Here is a 20,141-nt window from a genome sequence, read left to right as displayed (position 1 = left end):
GTACAGTGGCTCCGTCCTACAGGGCAGAGGGAGGATTGTTGCAGCTGGCCAGTGCTGCAATCAGAAAATTATTGTCCTGGAAGGTGAAATCCTAGATATTTTTGTTCCAGTCAGGCACTGAATTTTCTGACTCTAATTGTCTTGATTGAATCAGTTCGATCACTTGAAACATGCTGATATCTTAATAGAGTAATGAGTGCCTGAAAACTTTCTGGATTTGGACTTGCAGGACCATAATTAAATAATTATTTCAGATTTTAGGGAGACAATGGGTTTGAGCCACCAGATATCAATCAAGTTCAGTGAAGGGCTGAAGGAGAGAGAATTTGACCAATAAACTGAACAATATCGTGCGAAAGTAAAAAAAACTGAGGCAACAATACATAAAACTAGGAGATGTTCAACTGCATAGCCCAGGACATAGGCTCTTCTTCCTGTATTTACTTTCTTGCTTCTGCCACAGACACATCTGACCAGTAAGCAGAACGAACATTCTCATGTGGTTTGCAGTGGTGCATTATTGCTTCACTTGGATTTTTCTGTGTGTGAAATCAAACTGAACCAAGAAGAAAATGCTGCAAGGTTACAAACTCATCAACTGATTCGAGCCAGAGAAACTGAACTTTAGGTGTGAAAATGCCCTAAGTCAATAATTTGACCCAGTTCACCTCTTTACTGTGTTTCAGGTGGACATGGTGGACTGGGTAGATAATGTGTGGCCTCCCCACCTGAAAGAGAAGCAAACTGAGGCCACAAATATCATATCAGAGATGAAGTACCCCAAAGTCCAGAAGTAAGTGTTAGATTGTGTTAAAGACTCGGGCTGTTTTGCAGATTGGTTGTGTTCATTCATTCAAAATATATGAATGGGCAAGAGAGTAAATGGTCAACAAAAATTATGGCTAATGTTTACGGGGTGGTCAATTAATGTCCATGTCACTGAAGTTAAAATGGCATTGTTTTGTGATATGCAGCAATGGAGTGCACAGAATTCTTAACTAAGACACAAGCTGTAATTTCTTGGTTTGAGAGCTGACTTGCAATAGTAATAGTCAGGGAGTATACACCAATGAGCTGAAACATCATGACTGCTCCCATGTAAAGCAAATAATGTTGATTACCTTGTAAAAACCGTGGTTGTCAAGGTGTAAATCAAGGCTATCCCCTTTAGTACAAACCAATAGAAGGGCTACTGTGACACACATAGCAGAAAATTTTTATGGTGATCACAGGAGTAATATGTCATGACACATAAGGCATCAAACCTGTTGTCTATGGGGCTACATAGCCACAGGCCAGTCAGAGTGTCCATGTTGGACCCCTGTTCACCATCAAAAGTGCCATCCTATGGGCACATAAGTGTTGGAACTGAACTTAGAAGAAGGTCACCTTGTCTGATGAATCCCGTTTTCTGTTCCATCATGTGGATGGCTGGGAAGGTGTCGAGCATCTGTGGGATGTGTTAGACCAACAAGTCTGATCCACGGCTCTGTAGCCCCGTACACAGCAGGGCTTCATGCAATTTATGTTGTGATGCATTATTCCTGTCATCAAAATTACCTGTCACTTGTGCCACAGTAGCCCTTCTTTTGGTTTGTACTACACAGGATAACCTTTGTTTACATCTCACATCGATCTGTCCTGGCTGTCCATCATGTTTTCTTTTCACAGTTTCTTCCCCTCCTCAGACCACTATGAGTAGGTACTCACCATGGCTAAGTGTGGGCACCCCACAAGCTGTGCTGTTTCGAAGATGATCTGGCCCTTGTCAAAGTCATTCAAATCTTTACCCCCACCTATCGCTTCTGCACCCAACATATCGTCTATGAGTATTCAGCTTTATCTTACTGTGTAATATATCCCAGATCATGACAAACACCAATTTTACAAGATAATCAATTATTCACTTTACATGGGGGTGATTATAATGTTTTGGCTCATTGTTGTATATGCAGAGTATGTGTAGTACAAAAGCTATAAACTTTAAAGAGCTGATGCTTAGTTGATTTAAAATTTGGTGGCATCTGAGTTGTGTATAAAATGTACAAAATAAAAATAATCTTAGTTTCAAATTTACTTTGTCTAGGGGATGGTCTTCAGTTTCCTAAGTCAATGATTTCTTTAATAGGTAATAGTAAGTTCATTTTGACCAATCTAAGTGGAAATAGAAGGATGAAATGAGACTGGCAAGTGTAACAACAAGGTCTAAAAAAGGCTTGTTTGAAGATCTTGACCCTAGAGGATTTATACCTTTTTTTTGGGATTAACTGGTGGCTGGAATTAATAAAAAAGTAGATGTCCTGTTTAGGTTCCTCTAATATGTGATTTTCTGAAAGACAAGCCAACAGTTGTAAGATATGAAGAGTGCTAATGGGAAGATAATGAGATGTAAAGAGACATGATTGTGCATGGTGGCAGGGGGCTGGTGGTGGATATGGGCTTTCTCAGTTCTGTGCTGCTGTGTTGGCACCCCGGAGAGTTGTTCTTTATGATTTGTGCTGACAGGTGGGTCTGAGCATGGGGGGGATTGTTTCCCTGAGGTTAGATGCTATCCCAGCAGCTTGATTAATGAGCAGAGGGCTCTCTGACTCACCATGGGGCCACTACTCTAATCTGTCCCAGCAATGTCAACCAGAGAGTCCAATCAGTGCCGGCTGGAAAGGATTCGCTACAAATTAGTAAGCATCGATGTCTGCCAGTGCCCACGCTACCTACAACTACAAAGCCTGAAAACAGCATTGTGCCATTTTCCAGCCGGCAGTTGTGAGCTGTGTGTTACTGTAATTGTGCAAAAGTCTCCCATGAATTAGGGTCTTACTGACAGAATAAAGTAAGAGCAAGTTGGCCTCCTCTCCATTTGCTGTCAGCACTTTATTAGTTTTTAATTTGTTGTTTTTCTGGCTGACTATGTGGTTATAGTGTAGCAGTTCGAAAGCATATGCTACTTCCTAACTGTGCTGCAAAGAGGTTTGATTGTACCAGTTTTCCGCAGTGCAGTATAGTCTTACAGCATGTTTTGGATGGTCTGAGCTTTCAGCCAGAGCTGAGTAAGCTCTTTAAACTCAAACTTTGAGAAGAAATGTTATGTATTTGTTCACATTTATTTGGCTGGCAAAATCAGACATCTTTTTCCTCCACATGCATGGTGATGCAGCAGCAGTTCACATTGCCGTCTTCTGCTATCATCCATGGCTCCTGCTGGTTGCTAGGCAGCAGGGCTTCTACATAGTGGAAGCCAGCTCCACACAGGCTGCAGCAGCCTCTCTATGGAGCCCCTTCAGCCAATCAGGTGCCTTCATGAAGGAATGCAACCATAGCCACTTGGTCCTCCTCTCTCCCTCTCTTGCTCTGTTTCACTCTCTCTCTCGCCTTTGCTTACTTTCTCTCTCTCATGCTTGTTTGCTCCCTCTCTCTCGCTCTCCCTCTCGCTCACTCTCTCTCTCTCTCTCTCACTTTCTCATTCTCTCACTTTCTCCTGCTCTCTTTCCCTGCCTCTCTCCCTCATTTCCTCAATGAAGCTCTCCAGGAAGGGAGAGGGGTGGCAAAAAAACCAAAGTCTCTGCTGCGCAGCCACTCATGCCATGGGCCCTGGATGTGCGCTGGCTGGCTCTGAGGGGAATGAGAAGCCATCTGGTAGGTTGCCCTGCTATTGGTATCCATGACCTGGCTAAAGGTGTGCAACAGGAGCTCTCAGGTGTGTTTTGTGCGTGCTGTACATGCCTCATGGCACGTCAGCCATCGTGAGACATCGTCAGACATTTTCCTGCTTGCAGAGTTTGGCTGGCTGGCTGCTTGCCTGCCTGGGAGGCTTGGTGTGCAGCGGCAGGTTGCTGACTGAGGGAAATGTGGGGTCAGTGCATGTCAGTATCACCTGGCACATACCATGTGGTTTGGTCCAGCCATCAGGCTCAGATGTCCTGTATACGTAGTACATGCTGGGCAGGTGCCCACTTCCTCATGACAGTCTGGTTGACTACTACATGTATAGAATATGTCTTGTATTGTGTTTTTTATTGTTTATTGTTTTTGCTCCGAGAAACTTTCATCATATGTATATCATATATCAAAAGTAGCTTATACCTTATTTTTGTTATTTCGGTACTCAAGGTCACAGTATTGTCAGTCTCTCCGTAACTGTGTCACCACACACAGACTTATGGGTTATTAATTGTACTGAAATGTATGTTGAGGTTGGCACAGCATGGCAGGTCTTATGGCTTAACAGGAAGAAAGGCTTGGTAAGGTGCCGAACCTGTGTGGATGTGGATGCTGGACGAGGACAGGTGGTGAGGTCGAATGATCTCATCTGTGTTCCCAGATTGCTGCTGATGCGAGCTGTGGGAAGACAGGTGACCATTTTGTTCTCTTTTTAACCAGCAATCCTTTTTTTAAAAACCAAGGCCAACAGGCCAAAAAGGTAAAATGTGGTGAATGGGGGGGGGGGGGGGTTCTTTTTATGAATATTTATTGTTATCTCTTGACTTTTGGTGTTTTTGGAGAAACGTGATGTAACCTGTTTTCTGTGTTCAGTGCACCTGCACTGTAAAATAAGGTCACTGTTTAAACAATGACAGTATTCAGGATCCCACCACTGGGCTGTTAGATGATACACAGAAATTTGTCATCGATGTGCCGCGTTTTGCTTTCTCTACCCGGTGAGCTGTCCCTTTAGTTGAGCACAGTCTGGTCCATTTTCTTTTTATGGCAGTTTGTCTTACAAGTCCTCTATCCCGAAGAATCGTTGGATGATTAATTTATCACTTTGAAGTCATTCTGCAGAGGATTCCAAAAATGGAAAAGCATACTGTTGTGTCCCACTTATCCCATTGTAAACAAAACAGTGAATCTATTTAGCTGATCCTTTCTATTTTTTCCTCTATGCTGCAGCATGGCACATAATTAAGCAGGGCTCTTGCAAATGGTTCGGATTTCACTACTGTGGAACGAATGGAATTTTCACCACATCTCCATGTTCTACACTGTGTCTTGTGCCTGATTATCAGAGCTCACTGCTATAAATCGCACTGGTTAATTTGACAGCTTAATGCCTGAAGTGCAGCTTGCTTTTTCGAAAAGAGCAGTACCTCTTGGTCTTGCAGACATGGCTAAAGTGGCTCTTCAAGTTAGAAATGGATAGACCGATAAGTTGGGAGGTACACCTGCTGCGTCCAGGCATGAGTGACAGCCACTGAACTACTGCTAGCTGATACAGTCTTCCCCCCCCTCAGGTACTGCCTGATGAGCGTAAAGGGCTGCTACACTGACTTCCACATCGACTTTGGGGGCACATCTGTATGGTACCACGTCCACAAGGGAAGGAAGGTACGGTCGCCTCCCCAGCTCCCACCCTTCACAAAAACCTGTTTTTCGCTATTACTCAATGCTTCATGAGGATGAAGCTACTGTGTTACTCATTTCTGTCTAAGAAAGAGCACATAACTCATCTTACGCCTCAAAGCCAGGCGGCCTCTTCAGAATAAATTCCAGTCATAAATAGTTTTTGAAAAATTAGTAATAATGAGAGAAATACAAACACCCACTGGAAATGCAGTTGTTGTGTTTGTAGTACTCAGAGTCTTTTTTTGTTCTGTGCTTGTCACGATTACATACTGCTCCTGGGGTTATGTGATCACACTGAAGACAGGACAGAAAATGTTGTTCACGTTAATAAGAGCAGTTTCTTCTCTCCTTGACCTGGCTTCTTTAATAAAGACAGATATGGAGCATACAGAGTGTAGACTTCTGCTTGCATCTCAGCAGTGTTTTGGGATGTACAACTATGATCTGTTTTCACTGTGTTTGTAGGTATAACTGTTGAATAAAATCGTGACTTGTAAGAAAAATTACTTTAGTTAAATGTGTGTGAATATAGGGTCAACTAGTTCAACGTTCTAGCTGAAGGACGTGCTTATCAAAAAACTTAATGTATTGTACCAAAATCCTTAAGGGCATGGGCCTTGAAGGTTGCTGGTTCAAATCCCAGTAGCTCTGCTGAAGCTTCATTGAGCAGGGTACTTGACCTGAAAACTCAAGTCAAAAAAATTGAGACCGAAGCACAATTTTTGTTTCACTCACTTCTCAATTTATAGGTGTGTGTCTGTGAATAATACAGTCTGTGTGTGTGTGTGTGTGTGTGTGTGCTTTGTGGGACTTCTGTCCTGTTTCTAGGAGCTTGATATGAACTGTCCTAGCAGTGTACTTCACACCTACCCTTAATGTTTCCCATGCCTTTTGAAGGCCGCTTGATGTCATCCTACGATTCATGAGAAGCTGTTTGATAAGTTAACAGTCATCTCGGGCATTAGAAAGTTGCTTACATCCTTTACCTGGTTGTTCCTAGTGTCTCCTACTTCACCTTCTTGTATAATGCTGTCTTAGAAATTTTTAACCTGGAAGCAACCTGCTGCTCTGTGTAGCCATCTGCCAGCAGAACCATGATTAAACTAGGATTTAAAATGCAGATTTTAAAAATTATATGTAGAGTGGTCTCATGATTTTTTTCCATGGCTGTATTTGGGGGAAAATATAACTAGGTTTATCAATGCATCAGCTAAGTAACACAAAAAGTAAAAATAAAATCGTAGTGTGGGGCTGCAAGAACAATCTTGCATAAATTAATTTCTATTTTATCTATGTTTTCCTACCTAAAAGTGCAAATGAGTGCAGGGCCCTCCCCAGGGAAGCATTATCCACTCCCAGAGAGTTAATTTACATGGTGCTGTGAGTGGAGAGTAGGTGGAGGTGGGGGCTTCATCATTTTCCGTCACTTAGCCCCATCTGCCCATATGACTGCCACTTATTAGCCTCCCTTTATCACCAAGCCTGTGCTGTAACAGATCAGTCACGTGGAAAGTGTTCCAGTTTGTGTCCCCCCCCCACCCCCCTCCCACAGCCATCTCCAGGTTTAATCTCAGCCTGCTGGAGGGGGCGGATACACACATCTGTTCACTGTATGCATTGTCGCAAAGCCTCTGTGACTGCAGCATCAGCAAAAACTGTGTATATGCAGCTACACCCGGGGGGGTTGGGGGTATGGAAAATGGGATTTGTTTCCCATACTGCCCTCTTTTAAGCATAGTAGTATGTGTGTGTGAGAGGATGCTGTGATCCACTTAATTGATTTAGTTGGGTGGAGTAATGGGGAATACTTACAGTCTGATCATGCAGATGAAGGATTATGGGTCATATGCTCTTGTAGAGGTGCTTTTGTCGAAAGGCTAACATTACGGCTTTTTTAGTTGTTAGAAAATGGGTCTTTGCTTTTAAAACAGTGTATATGTGCTTTCTTTCTTTCCATTTTTTTCTAATTTTAAAGCATTCTGTTTGGTGTTTCATACACATTGGTTTACGCTCTAAGCTTCACTTCTCTGCAGGGTCCGTATTGCTTGACAGCAATTGCTTGAAAGCCTCTGGCTTTCTGGCCAGTGCACCTCTGGTGTGACACCTGTCTGCCTCTCCTCTTGCCACTTCCAGGTGTTCTGGCTTGTCCCTCCCACCCCCCACAACCTGTCTCTGTATGAGGATTGGGTGCTTTCTGGGAAGCAAAGTGACATTTTTCTGGGTGACCGTGCCGACGGCTGCCAGAGGGTGGAGCTGCAGCAGGGGTACACCTTTTTCATCCCTTCAGGTCAGCATGGCTAACCTCACACCTGTCGCCAAAATCTCTGAGGACCCATCCCATCTGTAAGGCAGTACACGTTTTCACACAGTATAATGAAATTCCCTGAGGTAAAATGTTAATTCACAGATTCTATAGATAGACTAGGCAGATAATTTTACTGGCTATAAGCACAATCCTTTTTTATTTGGTACAGATGATACTGTGTTTCACAAATCTTTGCCTCCAAAGCAGAGATAATTGATTGGATTTATTAGTTTTGCTTTTGTGTTGAAAACTGCTTTTCTGAAACTCAAAATGTGTAAAAGTTTCATTGCAAAGGATGTTAGTTCTGGTGGGTTGTATGACTTGCTGCTAACTAATTATGACTAGGTGCCAATCCCTAGCAAGTGAACTGCAGGGCTGAATTCATTAAAGTTACTCACTCACAGGTGGCCTCATTAAAGTAATGTAGTGAAAAATCATGCTTTTATCGGGATATACATTCATCACATGATTGCAAGGAAGCGACATGCCATGATTTCTAGCACCTCCTACTGGTTAATGGCAGCTGCAGGCCCCAGGTGATGTATGTGTTTTCTTGCAGGGTGGATTCATGCTGTCTACACTCCTGAGGACACGCTCGTATTCGGTGGCAACATCCTGCACAGCTTTAACATTCCCATGCAGCTTTCTATCTATGAGATTGAGAATAGGACAAAGGTAGGGTTGTTTGTGCCACCCGCTTCCTTACTGCCATTGTTGCCTGTTACTGAGTGAATGGGCCTGTTAGTGCCCCGTCCTGCTTAAAGATCCTACGATTGACTGCACAGCAGTGATGTCAGGGAGTGATTCTATTCCACAATCCCTGCTGCCTTCATTTGTCTTCCTGTATTTTTTCCTGCTGCCCCTGGCTTTGTTAGTGAATGTAAGACTTTTACAATAAAATGATGACGATAATAGTAGTATCTCTGTAATGAACATCTGAACAATTTGTAATTTGTGTTTGTGTCATTATTGCCTATTTATTTTGTGGCAGACAAGACCTATGTTGGACTAAGTGCAATAAGGAGGATTTATCAACCGTAGTTTGCACACTTGTTCATATTGCCTCTGAAAGACTCAGGAGTGGAACACCTCATGGATGTATGCTAATCTCTTCATGAAGATATTTAATTTTCATCCCTTTACTTCTGTTTTGCATTAAGTTATTTTAAGTATTTTAGGTTGTGGTGGAGTTCTTTGGAAGGATTACTTTGGACTAGGTCTGAAAATTTATTCTAAAGATTGTAAAGAAAGTTTTTTCTAAAATGACTCATTTGCTTAATTCTATTTTCTTGTAAGAGGGAGGCAAATGAAGTAAACCAGATAATCTCATTTTCTTTAGCTTCCAAGATTGCCAGAGGATTTTCTACAGGTTTGCACAAATACCCCATAATTGCACTTGTTTATCTTCAAACTATTTGTAACAATGCTTTGTTCTGAAGATCTAAATTAAGTGCAGGCCACAAAGGTTTCTTGGCAGTACAGACTGTGTTTGTATAGGGTGATGATTCAGGAGAACAGTCTGCTGTTCTCATGTTTTTTAATATGGGTGACAGCTGACTACTGTCAGCTTTTGAGGATGTTTCCTTATTAAAACCAAGAACAGAAAAGGAATTTGTACAGGGATTTGGACTTTATGCACAAACATCATGGGTGCTGTATTGGGGATCCCTTGTATATGGTGTTTAGATCAAACAAATGTTTGGTTCTTTTTAAAAAAAATTTGGGCATATATGTAGGTGTTTGCACGGGGTTCTGACCTGTTTTGCAAATTGATGTAATGCTACATTTATGAACATAGTATCTAGGTTATTCTTGTATAGATTATTTCATTAAAGTTAACTTGTGGGTGAACCGCTAGTTTTAGCCGCTTGTTTCTAATGTGTGGCTGGTCCTGTGAAGGAGATTTTGCCCATTTTAAATGAGCCAGTGTGATTCTGTGAAAAAAGCTCAGGTGACCATGCTCATAAAGTTTGTACTTTTGAAGAACTTGGCCTTAGTTATAAGGGTAATAAGAATTCAAACCCACATATTGTGATATTATCACCCACTGTCCATCTGGTTTTGATTTCTTTTTTTGGTTGTCTTTTGGAATAAATTGAGCAATGACTGATATAGCAGAGCAATACTCCCTGCTGTTTTGAAGACACTTTTTTCCCCCATTATCACTTAATACTTTACAGACATGCAGCACCCAAAGGGTCTTTTACAATGACTTAAAGCTTGAACAAAACCCAGTCCTTCTCTCTTCAGGCTTGGATGTTAGCCCTTATATTATAACACAAACAACCAAAAGTTAGCTAGTAAACATGGTTCTCTCTGCAAAACAGCTAATTAATTAAAATATGGTGTCCCTAGATGATGATATTTGCACTATACTGTAGCAACATAAGACTTTTAATTTTTTCCTATTTTATCCTTTCTAGTGTCAGTTTTCTGAAAATGGATAAAGTAAAAATCAATTGTAGGAGAGTCTGGTCTTAGAATCTATGCAAATTAAGAGTAGCACAATAAAAACTAACAAAAATGTCTTCTCTTTTCCAAGTAGTTACTGATATGGTTGCCTGGAAGAACCTCACTTTGGTTAAAAACCTCCCCTCAAAAGCACCCCAGACATTGCATGAATTTGTAAAATTTCACCACAAATCAATCAATCAATCAGTCAGTCAGTCAAACAATCACTTTTTAAATTAGTTTAAAAGTAAATGAAGAATCGATTAGCCATACAAAGTGTGCTAGTGGTTGAGGTAAAAAAATACATGGGTGCATTGAATGGTTGGTGAATATACTGGGGTGACTTTAGGAGAGGTTTTAAAATGGTAAATGTAATACATATTGCCAGACATAATATCATAATTTTACACCAACTGGAAGATCATTTAATATTATTTGACTGCCTAAGACTTTTGCCCCGTACTGTATGTGTGTGTGTGTGTGTGTGTGTGTGTGTGTGTATGTATGTATGTATGTATGTATGTATGTATGTATGTATGTATGTATGTGTGTGTGTGTGTGTATGTATGTATGTATGTATGTATGTATGTATGTATGTATGTATGTATGTATATATATATATATATATATATATATATATATATATATATATATATATATATTAATGTGAAGCCTAGGCAGTGTAGTACCAGTTCACAAGATGATGCTGGTCCAGTAAGGCACCAGTATACCAGAATGATTAGATTCCTCTCTGTCATGAAGGGGTTCAACCAGACACGGGTGGTTATTCCAGTACTGTAGCAGCATACTGCTGTGGGTCCAGTTGTTGTTCTGCCTTAATAAGACTTTTCTGATGTTTCAGCCTTTGATTTCTGTTGGGCTTGGAGCAATATAGTATTTTTGGATTTCTATGTACATGTTTATTCAATTCAGTGCTTTGTCTATAGTATAATATCGTAACAGTTCACTATATATATTATATAATACAGTTTTTTATTTTTACTACTGCTACTACTAGTAATATTTTATTACTAATGGTTAGTGAGCGAGTCAGGGAATTGCCGGGAAAGTGTAATTATCATGAGATCCAAATGGGAAATTAGGCCAATGTTAATGTGGACTGGGAGCACTGAAGGCTTGGATGCCTGTGTGCATCATAGATTTCATACATTTTTCTGCCGAAATGTAAGTCTTTAGTTTTCAGCCTAATCAGTATTTATCCCAGTGGTGCAGTTCGTGACATGCTCTGGGGCGATCCTTTAATAATCATATTTGATGGATGGAAGCTGAACAGCCATAAGTGTTTCATATTGCCAGGCTTGGATTTCTGCAGTGCTTCTAAGTGTATGCCTGTATGTGACCTAAATATTACCCATATGTCACAGAGGACAGTATGTGTGGTACGTGAAGGCCATTTGTAGGAGAACACAGCTTCATATCGTATCATCTGAATGAAGAAAATCGGGTTACAGCATGAATGTTACACAGTTAGATAATATTGGGGGAGGGGTTTGTACATTCCATCTGTAAATCCTGCTGGATAAAATGAGTATTAATGTACATTTTTGGGGAAAAACAAGTTATTCATGCCCTGGTACACATTATTGTCAATGTAGTAAAACTGGAGAAGGGCTTAACACCCAAGGAGGCTGTCAGCAGTAGTTGTAAGGCATGAGTAACTGTGATCGCTGATAGTTGTATTTGTTTTATTCTGGTATTAATGTTATGGAGACATTGCAGTGCTCTCTGCTATGGAGACTATTCTTAGAAATGACAGCCATCCAAGAACTTCCCAGCGTGCCAGTTTCCACTTCTCCTCCTCTAGGGCTGTTAGTTGTGTTCTCTCTATTTTTAACATAAACTGGGAAAAAAAACAAGTAGAAAAGAAAAAATCTGAAAAAGAAGAATCTGAAATGCTTATTCGATGTAAAATAAACTCTCTGTGTGATAAATATAGCCCTGTGTATGAAACGCTTGTGAGAGTCAGATTGTATTCCCAGTGGCACTAAGACAGCATGCATCCCAGGAGCTGGGAGGGGATTGGAAGGTGAGCTTCGGAGGGAAGTCACATTCATGTGTCGTGTTTAGATTTCTGGTAGAGCAGCCTTTCATTATCAGCATTTATTCTTTGTAGCGGCCCATCTCCCAGCTTGGCTATCAGAGGGAGAATAAAATTGTTAGCAGTAATATTATGCACTGTAAAACGTCTTACAGCTGCTAGAAAGACTGTGCTGGCAGTGCATGCATTCATTGTATTTTGTTGTGTACATGCAGCATTACAGCTTTTGATTATAGCTTTCTGAAGGATAAAAGTGAGAAATGGGTAGTGTTGAGTCTATTCATAAATGTTTGTTTGTGCTGATGGGACCATTTTTAAATTCCCAACTGAAATTGAAACGTGTTTGTTTCAGGTTCATGCCAAATTCCGCTATCCGTTCTACTATGAGATGTGCTGGTATGTCATGGAGAGATATGTGCACTGCTTGACTAAACGGTCTCATCTAAGCAGCGAGTTCCGGAGGGAATCTATGTTAATTGGTAAGCGAATGCCGATAACAGAGGCAAAAGCCCTCAAGTATTTGTTAAAAAACTAAATCTGTGCAGTTTTTTTCTGGGGTAAAGAACATGACAAAAATCCATTTTTTAATTTTCCCATGTAAAACCATATTTGTATTTCTGGTTAGAAAAATACATCACCAGCTTGTCCAGAGTAAATTGACATTACTCCTGAGTTTTCTGCACCTAGAGTTTTAGAATGCAGCATTTTTCATGACTATAAATATAATTTTAGGTATATCATTTAGTCATCCAGATACGTAAAAACACAATATAACTACACGAAAAACAGGGAAAGAGAGCTATATTCACTTTTACCTTCTGAGTGTATTGCGTTGTTGCTGAGCATCACTATTTAGTAAGAGCTATTTAGGTGGTTATATATTGTAGTCTAGTGTTCATATGTTTAATTATTTTGTTACACAAGAGATGTTAAATTATTTACTGTTACTTCCATGGGGTGGCAGCATTTCACATCTCTTGGAACAGCATAATGAAATTCATGCGAAATCAATGGAGGAGGCTCATTCTCAAAGTATTTTATCCAAAGAGTGTCCCATTTTCCATTCATGAAACCTGAAAATTTTATGAAAGTCTGTGTTGTACAACATAGGGAACGGGAACATTAATTTGGTATTGGGTTCCCTGGAGGCATAATTTGTCTGCCTCTGTCTGCTACTGTTCTTTTTCCTCCTTCCCTTTCTTCACTCTCTCTCACTTTCTTCCTCATAATTTTCTTCTCTTACTATCCCTCTTTTTATCTCTTCTCTCATTATTCTGCCTATTTCTGTTTTCCCTGCTGCTCCTCAGATGCAGATAGGAAGCTGAGCACTGAGAGCTTCTCCTCCGACTCGAGGCTTGACATGGAAGAGGACTCCTGCGAGACACAGCTGCAGGATGAGCGGCATGCCCGTCCCCCAAGACAGGCCCACACAAATGACTCCGATGACACTTCCGCTAACCCAGTAGACCTGCCCAGGACCCCTACAGGGTCGCCTGTGCCAGAACCCCCAAGTAAATGGACTCACCTAACTGAATTTGAGCTTAAGGGGCTAAAGGCTCTTGTAGAAAAGCTAGAGTCCCTTCCTGAAAACAAGAAGTGTGCTCCTGAAGGCATTGAGGACCCACAGGGTCTACTGGAGGACATGAAGGTCAGCTGCACTTCATTCTTCTCCTTGTTTCACTTTTGCCTAATGGTTTTTTTCTTTGGAGTTTTCTTGTCTACAGACAGGATAATGGATGTCACCCACATCAGTAACCAATGACCTAACCAGTTTTCTCTGCAAACAGATCACTGTAAATAATCCTCCTGGGATACTGTACAGGCACACCTTAATGTGATATATTTTGACCACATTTAATCAACCAGCTTGTTTGCCTTTTTCTTGCAAAACCTTCCTCCTGTGCTTTGCTTTTAATAGAACTGGCTGATTTATTTTGGGTTCTGGTGAAACCAGTTCATGCAAAATGCTTACAAGCTTGAAAATTGTACGGTATTCTGTCATACTGCAGTGTCTGCGTCTTTAATTCAGAAACAATAGGACAAGCCTTTGGTATTTGGAGGAATCCTGACTTTTGCTGTTCATTGCCAATGGCCGTATTTGCATACAGTCACTTGCAGCCAAGGGAAGATTAAAGAACTAAACTGTGTCAGTCAGTAAGGGACAGCATCAAGTGGATTACATCATCAGTCAATGCTGTCTACCTTTGTTTCTAAAATGACCTTTCTCATATTCTGTTGATGGAAGGGTGTAAACTTTACACGATGGTCATTTGCTTCCTGTGTGTCAGTTTAGACCTGACTGTATCAAGCGAGATTTAATTAAGGATAGAAGTGAGGGGTTCATTCACTATTGAAGCCTAAAATGGTGCTCCTGTGGTATGGCTCAGGATGGTTTTGATGCAGCTGTTGGATTGTTTGTACTAGAAGAGGATCTGTAAGTCTGTATCCCTGAGCTGACCTTCATCACATATCCCTGCTGCCTGCCAGGTTGTCCTGAAGGAGCATGCTGACGATGACCCGGAGCTGGCCTTGACTGGCGTGCCCATTGTCTGCTGGCCCAAGAAATCCAAGGTAGGAGAAAAATCTAGCTAACCTTTATTTTTTTTAAGAGTAGGATATCTCATTTGTCTACATTCAGTCATTTGGAAAGAGAAGAGAACAGTTCCTTTCCTGTGCCGCTTCAGTGGGAATGTACACCAGAATATTTGTGTTCTTGTTCCCGAAACATAGAGAGGTAGAGTAAGATGGCAGCTGCCAGAAATAGGTGGAGAGCACTCTTTCACAGTACTAGTTACATTAGCATGATGCTCTGTTTACATTCACACTGCCGTGTCACCGTTTCATCTGTGTGGTTTAACAAGAAGACCCTGGCTACAAATACTCCTCTATGATGAACACAAATTAGCACATAAAATGTATGTTTGTTCATTGAGTCTCAATAAAATGATTTGTCTGTGCAAATAGTACCTGTCCCATTTCATAATGTCCTGTGGTTTGCATCTGGAAGAAATAAAACAGCTTCCTGTTGCATTGTTTTTTTTTATGCTGAGCCAAATAGTACCATCAGTGCGCTGGTGTTGCAACTTGTCACTCTTATTATGACTTGTAGTGTAACCACCCTTATGGCTCAATGCTGTGATTTTTTTTCTCATTCAGTGATGGTTTTTGAGAGCTACTTGGGGCTGCAGTTGAGCTATTGCAGATGCTGTGGATTTCTGCATGTCTAGCAGGTCTTGCGAGGACAAGTGTTTTTGCACAGATTTTAGTGGAATATCAACACTTTCGCTGATGTTGTGAGGGAGCTCCATTTGTGACTCTGTGTGTGCATGCACTGGGTTCTGGAACCAATGGTCAGGTGGTGTTGTACTATGGTACAGAGGGCAACAGCTGAATGCATATTTATGCCAGCTTTTAAAGGTTGTCTCCTTGTTTTTCCATTGATAGTTCAGTGGACACGAGCAAAATGTTTTTAGGAAAGGCTGCAATATAGCATGCACTGTCTGTGCTGCAGTTTTCAATACTGTTGCATTTTTTTTCCTCTGTGCATCTGTTCCCTGGAGCTCCAGCTGAACACATTTGCATCATTTCGAGTGAGGAGCTCACTGAAGGTGTAATGAGTATGATATTGAAATTTGTTTCCAGCTCTGCTGCTTTATGAAGAACCCTCCAGCGTTCCCCTGTTTTTCCAGCTCTGTGGGGGGTGGGGGGGGAGGTGGGCAAGGAATATGAATAAATTGGAGCATAAGGCTGGCATCTGTGGCATTTGGTACTATCTGAGGGATGATGAGCTTAAAGAGACTTGCTTCAATTGGTCAGAGGGCAACGAATATGCCTTGATGCTAGGATAAACTATGGTTAAAATGTGACTAGAAATGCATCTGCCTGAATCCCACCTTGCAGAACTGACTGGCTTTGATGACTTGACAGGTCAGTGAGCCACAGAGAAAAAATACTCAGCTCTGCATTAAAAATGTATATCTCTTGATGTGCCTAATTCTGCACGAATATGCACTGAATATGGTTGGTTTTTAACAGTATTCCATGTGTTAAAATGCACACTATCAGCAGTGCTTTCACACAGTAATGAGAGCAAAATTTGTACTTACTTTTTTATAAACAAAAATGTTAAATTGTATTCTGTTTTTTTAAAATCTGCTTTGCTTTTTTCTTTTCAATTAAAATATGCACTGAACGTTTTATTATGTAGCAAAAAGGCAGGGTGCAGTTTTTGGTCTTGTGCAAAAGCTTGATAAACCAGGCCAAATGCTTTTCACACCTTTGCCATGATGTGCTGTCAGGTCAGCAAATAATATCCTGACCTTTCTTTGTACTAAACCTGATATACTCTGACTCATTCTTGCACACTTGCTGCTCCTGCTTACTGCTAAAAGGAAAGACTTAACAGCATTTGAGAATTCAGGCGCTCAAAGCAGCCCTGAGAAATTTGTGCTAATGGCTCCCATTGGCTGAGTTTCCTCCTGTGTCTTGAATGTTAGGTGCGGGCATGCGAAGCAAAAAGCTGGAAGAGAGCGACTGCAGTTTCAGTATTCTTACGATCATAAAGTCCTTGGCAACTACTCAGCATAATTTCATGCGGCTATCCAGTGGTATCTGGCTGTGCGCTCTGGCTGAGATTCACCATGTGTGCGTAAATCAGCACAGGTTTCAAACAAGTATAGGTGTTTTTTTTTTACCATGTGGGCTAAAAACAGGTTTCCCATCTTTGCAGATAACAGAATTAGCATATGCATGAGCCCCAGCGGCGGTGTACAGTAATCCACCGCTTTGATTGAGATCTGAATGCTTGTAAAGTAGTCAATGGTAAAAAAATAAAAAATATGCATGTAGGAGGGAGCATAAAAGTGCCTGTAAAGATGAACACAGTCCAGTGGGTGTGAGTCATTGCAGATTGCTCTGGAATTTGCCATTATGTACTGAAGAAGTGAAGTGCTCGCTCTGTGCTGTAAAAATAAAGTCCTGTCTTTTACTGCTGTAATTAAATTACATTCCACATTCCACTACAATTCTGAGTGAACCTGGCAGTTATGCAAGTATGTAAACTTGATAGGACAGAAATTAAACTGTTTCTGGAAATGTGCACTGTAAAAAGAGAAGTGCTTCGTAGTGCTACAGAAAATATATATTTTAAAAAAAGCACAGACGTTGGATATTCTGGATTGTGCTGACTCATTGCTTGACTATTTAAAAGGCTATTTTCTCACTGTTTTTTGTTTAGTGTAAATGAACTCTATTCCTCCTGGTCATATGGTCTGTCAACAGCAGCACTGTGCATGTTGGGAGAAAATTCCACGTTGCACAACAGTATACTTTATTTGCTTGTTTGTTTGTTTGTTTATTTGTTTGCTTGTTTATCCTTGTTAATCTCCCAAGGCTGCGCAATCGGGACATAAGAAAAAAAAATGATACTCATATACACTTCTTTTACACGTCATCACCATAAACACAATGCTCCTCCCATGTATTTTACTCCATTACTGAAATCATATGAAGAAAAAAGGGAACTGAGGGTTTTTGGCAGTAAAGCTGCACTGTTATGTGAGATTGTATGCCGTTTAGAACTGTCAGACTGCTTTCCCTCCCCATCAATGACATGTGGTTTCTCACTGTAGTTGTGTGTGATTTAGTGGTCTGTTGTTTTTGTTTTATACTTTTATAGATTATATATATATATAATATTTGCCAGCTTTTGCTTTTACCCTCACAAAAACTCTATGATTGCCTATTAAGTAAGTGTTAGGGGTGTGATCTTTGACTATCAAAGGGGAGCTCAGTGTTTCACTTAACAAACAACACATTTAGATAGACGTTACTGGCTTCCTTTCCAATCTTGGACATCTTTTATTTAATCCATCACTGCTGAAGATTCCAGACGATTGTAAATTTTACTGTGTGAAACATTAATGTAAAAACCATTGCCAACATTCTATGAGATAAAATACAGGATTGTTTTCACTTAGGATTAGTTTTTGATAATGTATTCTCACAATTATTGTTTTCTTAGTAAAGACGCTAATAGGGAATAATGACATTTGTCTCCTTTAATCTACATGAACAAGAATTCTCCTGAATACTGCCAGTTGAAACTTGATACAGTTGTGTGTTCTGTGGCTGTCTTTAAATTTCCTGCAATGGAGATTCTGCTGTCCCAGTTGTGGGGGACTGGCCAGGGAAATGAAAGCATGGCAGAGCTGCAAACACGAAGGGCAGAATAATCGAGTCCAGAGAAAAGGATGGTACATTTTGTACAAGCAAGAAGTCAGCATTTTTAATCAGCCACAATAGAAAATGTGCTACATATACATTTTTTAAGATTGGCAAAGTGTGTGTGCTTTTTGTTGTTAAATGGGAATAGTTTCAGGCAGCATTTCAGAGCCTATTTCAGTGATTTCCCTTACACACCCATGCCTCCACCCTGCCCCCTCACTGAATGCCTGGGCCTCTTTTTGTGGGCCGCCTTTTTTGTGTAATCAGACACCATCTGCCTCTTCATTGGCTGCCGCGGCCTCCCCCCTCCTCCCTCTTCCAGGCCCTCCCAGCGCATATTCATGAGCTCCCTCTGCTCGGGTTCCTGTGCTGGTGCAGGCGCCCGCTCCCCCGTGGAGGGGAGGGCCAACTGGCAGACGGCAGCAGGCTGAGGCTGCAGCCATGTCAGTGAGCTGCGCGCTGGACGGACTATGAGGCAGCCATGGCCATGTCGCTGAGCGCTGATGATGAGGACTACGACTCGGAGGCAGAGCAGGTTAGCATGTCGCTGGCCAGGCGCAGCCAGGGCGTCAGTGTGCTTCATCCTTTTGTACCTTCAGTCTTTGTGAAGAGGGGGAGAAAAGGAATTGTGCGAGTTTGAGCGTGTGTGTCCATATGTATGTGTGTGTGTGCTGAGCCCGCCTCCCCCTTTCCTTTTCTACCTCTGGCAGAATTCAGTGAAATGCAGCCTGTTTGAGAGTGTGTGTGTGTGTACGCATTGCCCTTGTATGTGCATGTGTGCATGCCTGTATGCGTGTGTTTGTGTGAGTGTGTGTCCGCTTGCATGTGAGTGTAAGTGTGCATTGTATGTGAGTGTGTCTGTCAGTGTGTAGGCAGTGGGGCTGTGGAACGTAGCGATTCGGAGGAAACCAGTTACAGCACGGGCTGGCTCAGTCCTCAGGGCAGCTACCGGTTGTTCCAGAACGAGGAAAAAAAAAAGATTGCATTTTCAGATTCCTCTGCTGCAGAGCTACAGTGTGAGACTGCTGTGTGGTCATTTTTCTCTGCACCCCCACCCTATGACTGCAGAATCTTAGCTACATTTGTGCCGTGATATATCTGGGTTAGATATTATTCCAAACTGAGGGTTACTATTCCCCATGTTCTCTTTTTTGCACATACTTTCCTGTTACACTATTAAGCGGCTCCTTCAGTTGTCTAGTGTTTCTCCCCCTTTAATTTAATTTAAATTTTATACAGTTCTTTATTTTATGGGAGACTTAACCAGGGTACAGAGAAACGCATGAAGGTGGAATTCATCCCCATTCACCTCTTCAATCACAGCAGTACGGTTGACATTTTGTGCCATTATGGTTACTTTTTTTAGCACTCTGTTGTTTCTCTTCTACATCGCATTGATCAAAGTAAAACGGTTCCCTGTGGGATAAAGAGGGATTAGAGTGTGCTTCACGCCATTACACTGTGTGTGTGTGTGTGTGTGTGTGTGCGTGTGCGCGCGTGTGTGTGTGTGTGTGTGTGTGTGTGCGCGTGTGTGCGCGCGCAACATATGCGTGTGTTTGTGTGTGAGCAGAGCTGACAGCATGACCACGCACGTGAGACAGGTGGTCCTCTGCCCCTTCACTAATGGTGCAGTAAAAACGATGTTGAATTGTAACGGAACATTATATATATATATATATTGTTGATCGTCAAGTGGTGTGTATGTGTATACACACACACACACACAAAGTTAGACAAAGAGTCAATTTTCAGTGGTGTACA

General features: G+C 41.4%; 1 protein-coding gene across 7 annotated transcripts in view; it reads left to right on the top strand.

Annotated features, from left to right (window-relative positions):
* The window catches only part of kdm2bb (lysine (K)-specific demethylase 2Bb), a 46,700-nt gene that overhangs the window by 6,220 nt on the left and 20,339 nt on the right, over positions 1-20,141 (top strand). For 5 of the 7 annotated variants that reach the window (XM_023808610.2, XM_072714223.1, XM_072714224.1 and 2 more), the window contains 7 exons: positions 687-793; positions 5,229-5,322; positions 7,474-7,627; positions 8,205-8,320; positions 12,508-12,634; positions 13,463-13,803; positions 14,643-14,726. In XM_023808610.2, the coding sequence (XP_023664378.2) occupies positions 687-793; positions 5,229-5,322; positions 7,474-7,627; positions 8,205-8,320; positions 12,508-12,634; positions 13,463-13,803; positions 14,643-14,726 (1,023 nt within the window). Of the gene's footprint in view, positions 1-3; positions 84-686; positions 794-3,252; positions 3,634-5,228; positions 5,323-7,473; positions 7,628-8,204; positions 8,321-12,507; positions 12,635-13,462; positions 13,804-14,642; positions 14,727-20,141 lie in introns of those variants that run through there. The other 2 variants (XM_072714227.1, XM_072714228.1) reach the window with 2 other exon arrangements.

Source organism: Paramormyrops kingsleyae, chromosome 7, assembly GCF_048594095.1.
Source record: "Paramormyrops kingsleyae isolate MSU_618 chromosome 7, PKINGS_0.4, whole genome shotgun sequence".
NCBI classification, from domain to species: Eukaryota; Metazoa; Chordata; class Actinopteri; order Osteoglossiformes; family Mormyridae; genus Paramormyrops; species Paramormyrops kingsleyae.
Note: the sequence above shows the minus strand (reverse complement) of the source record. Positions and strands in the feature narration are given on the sequence as shown.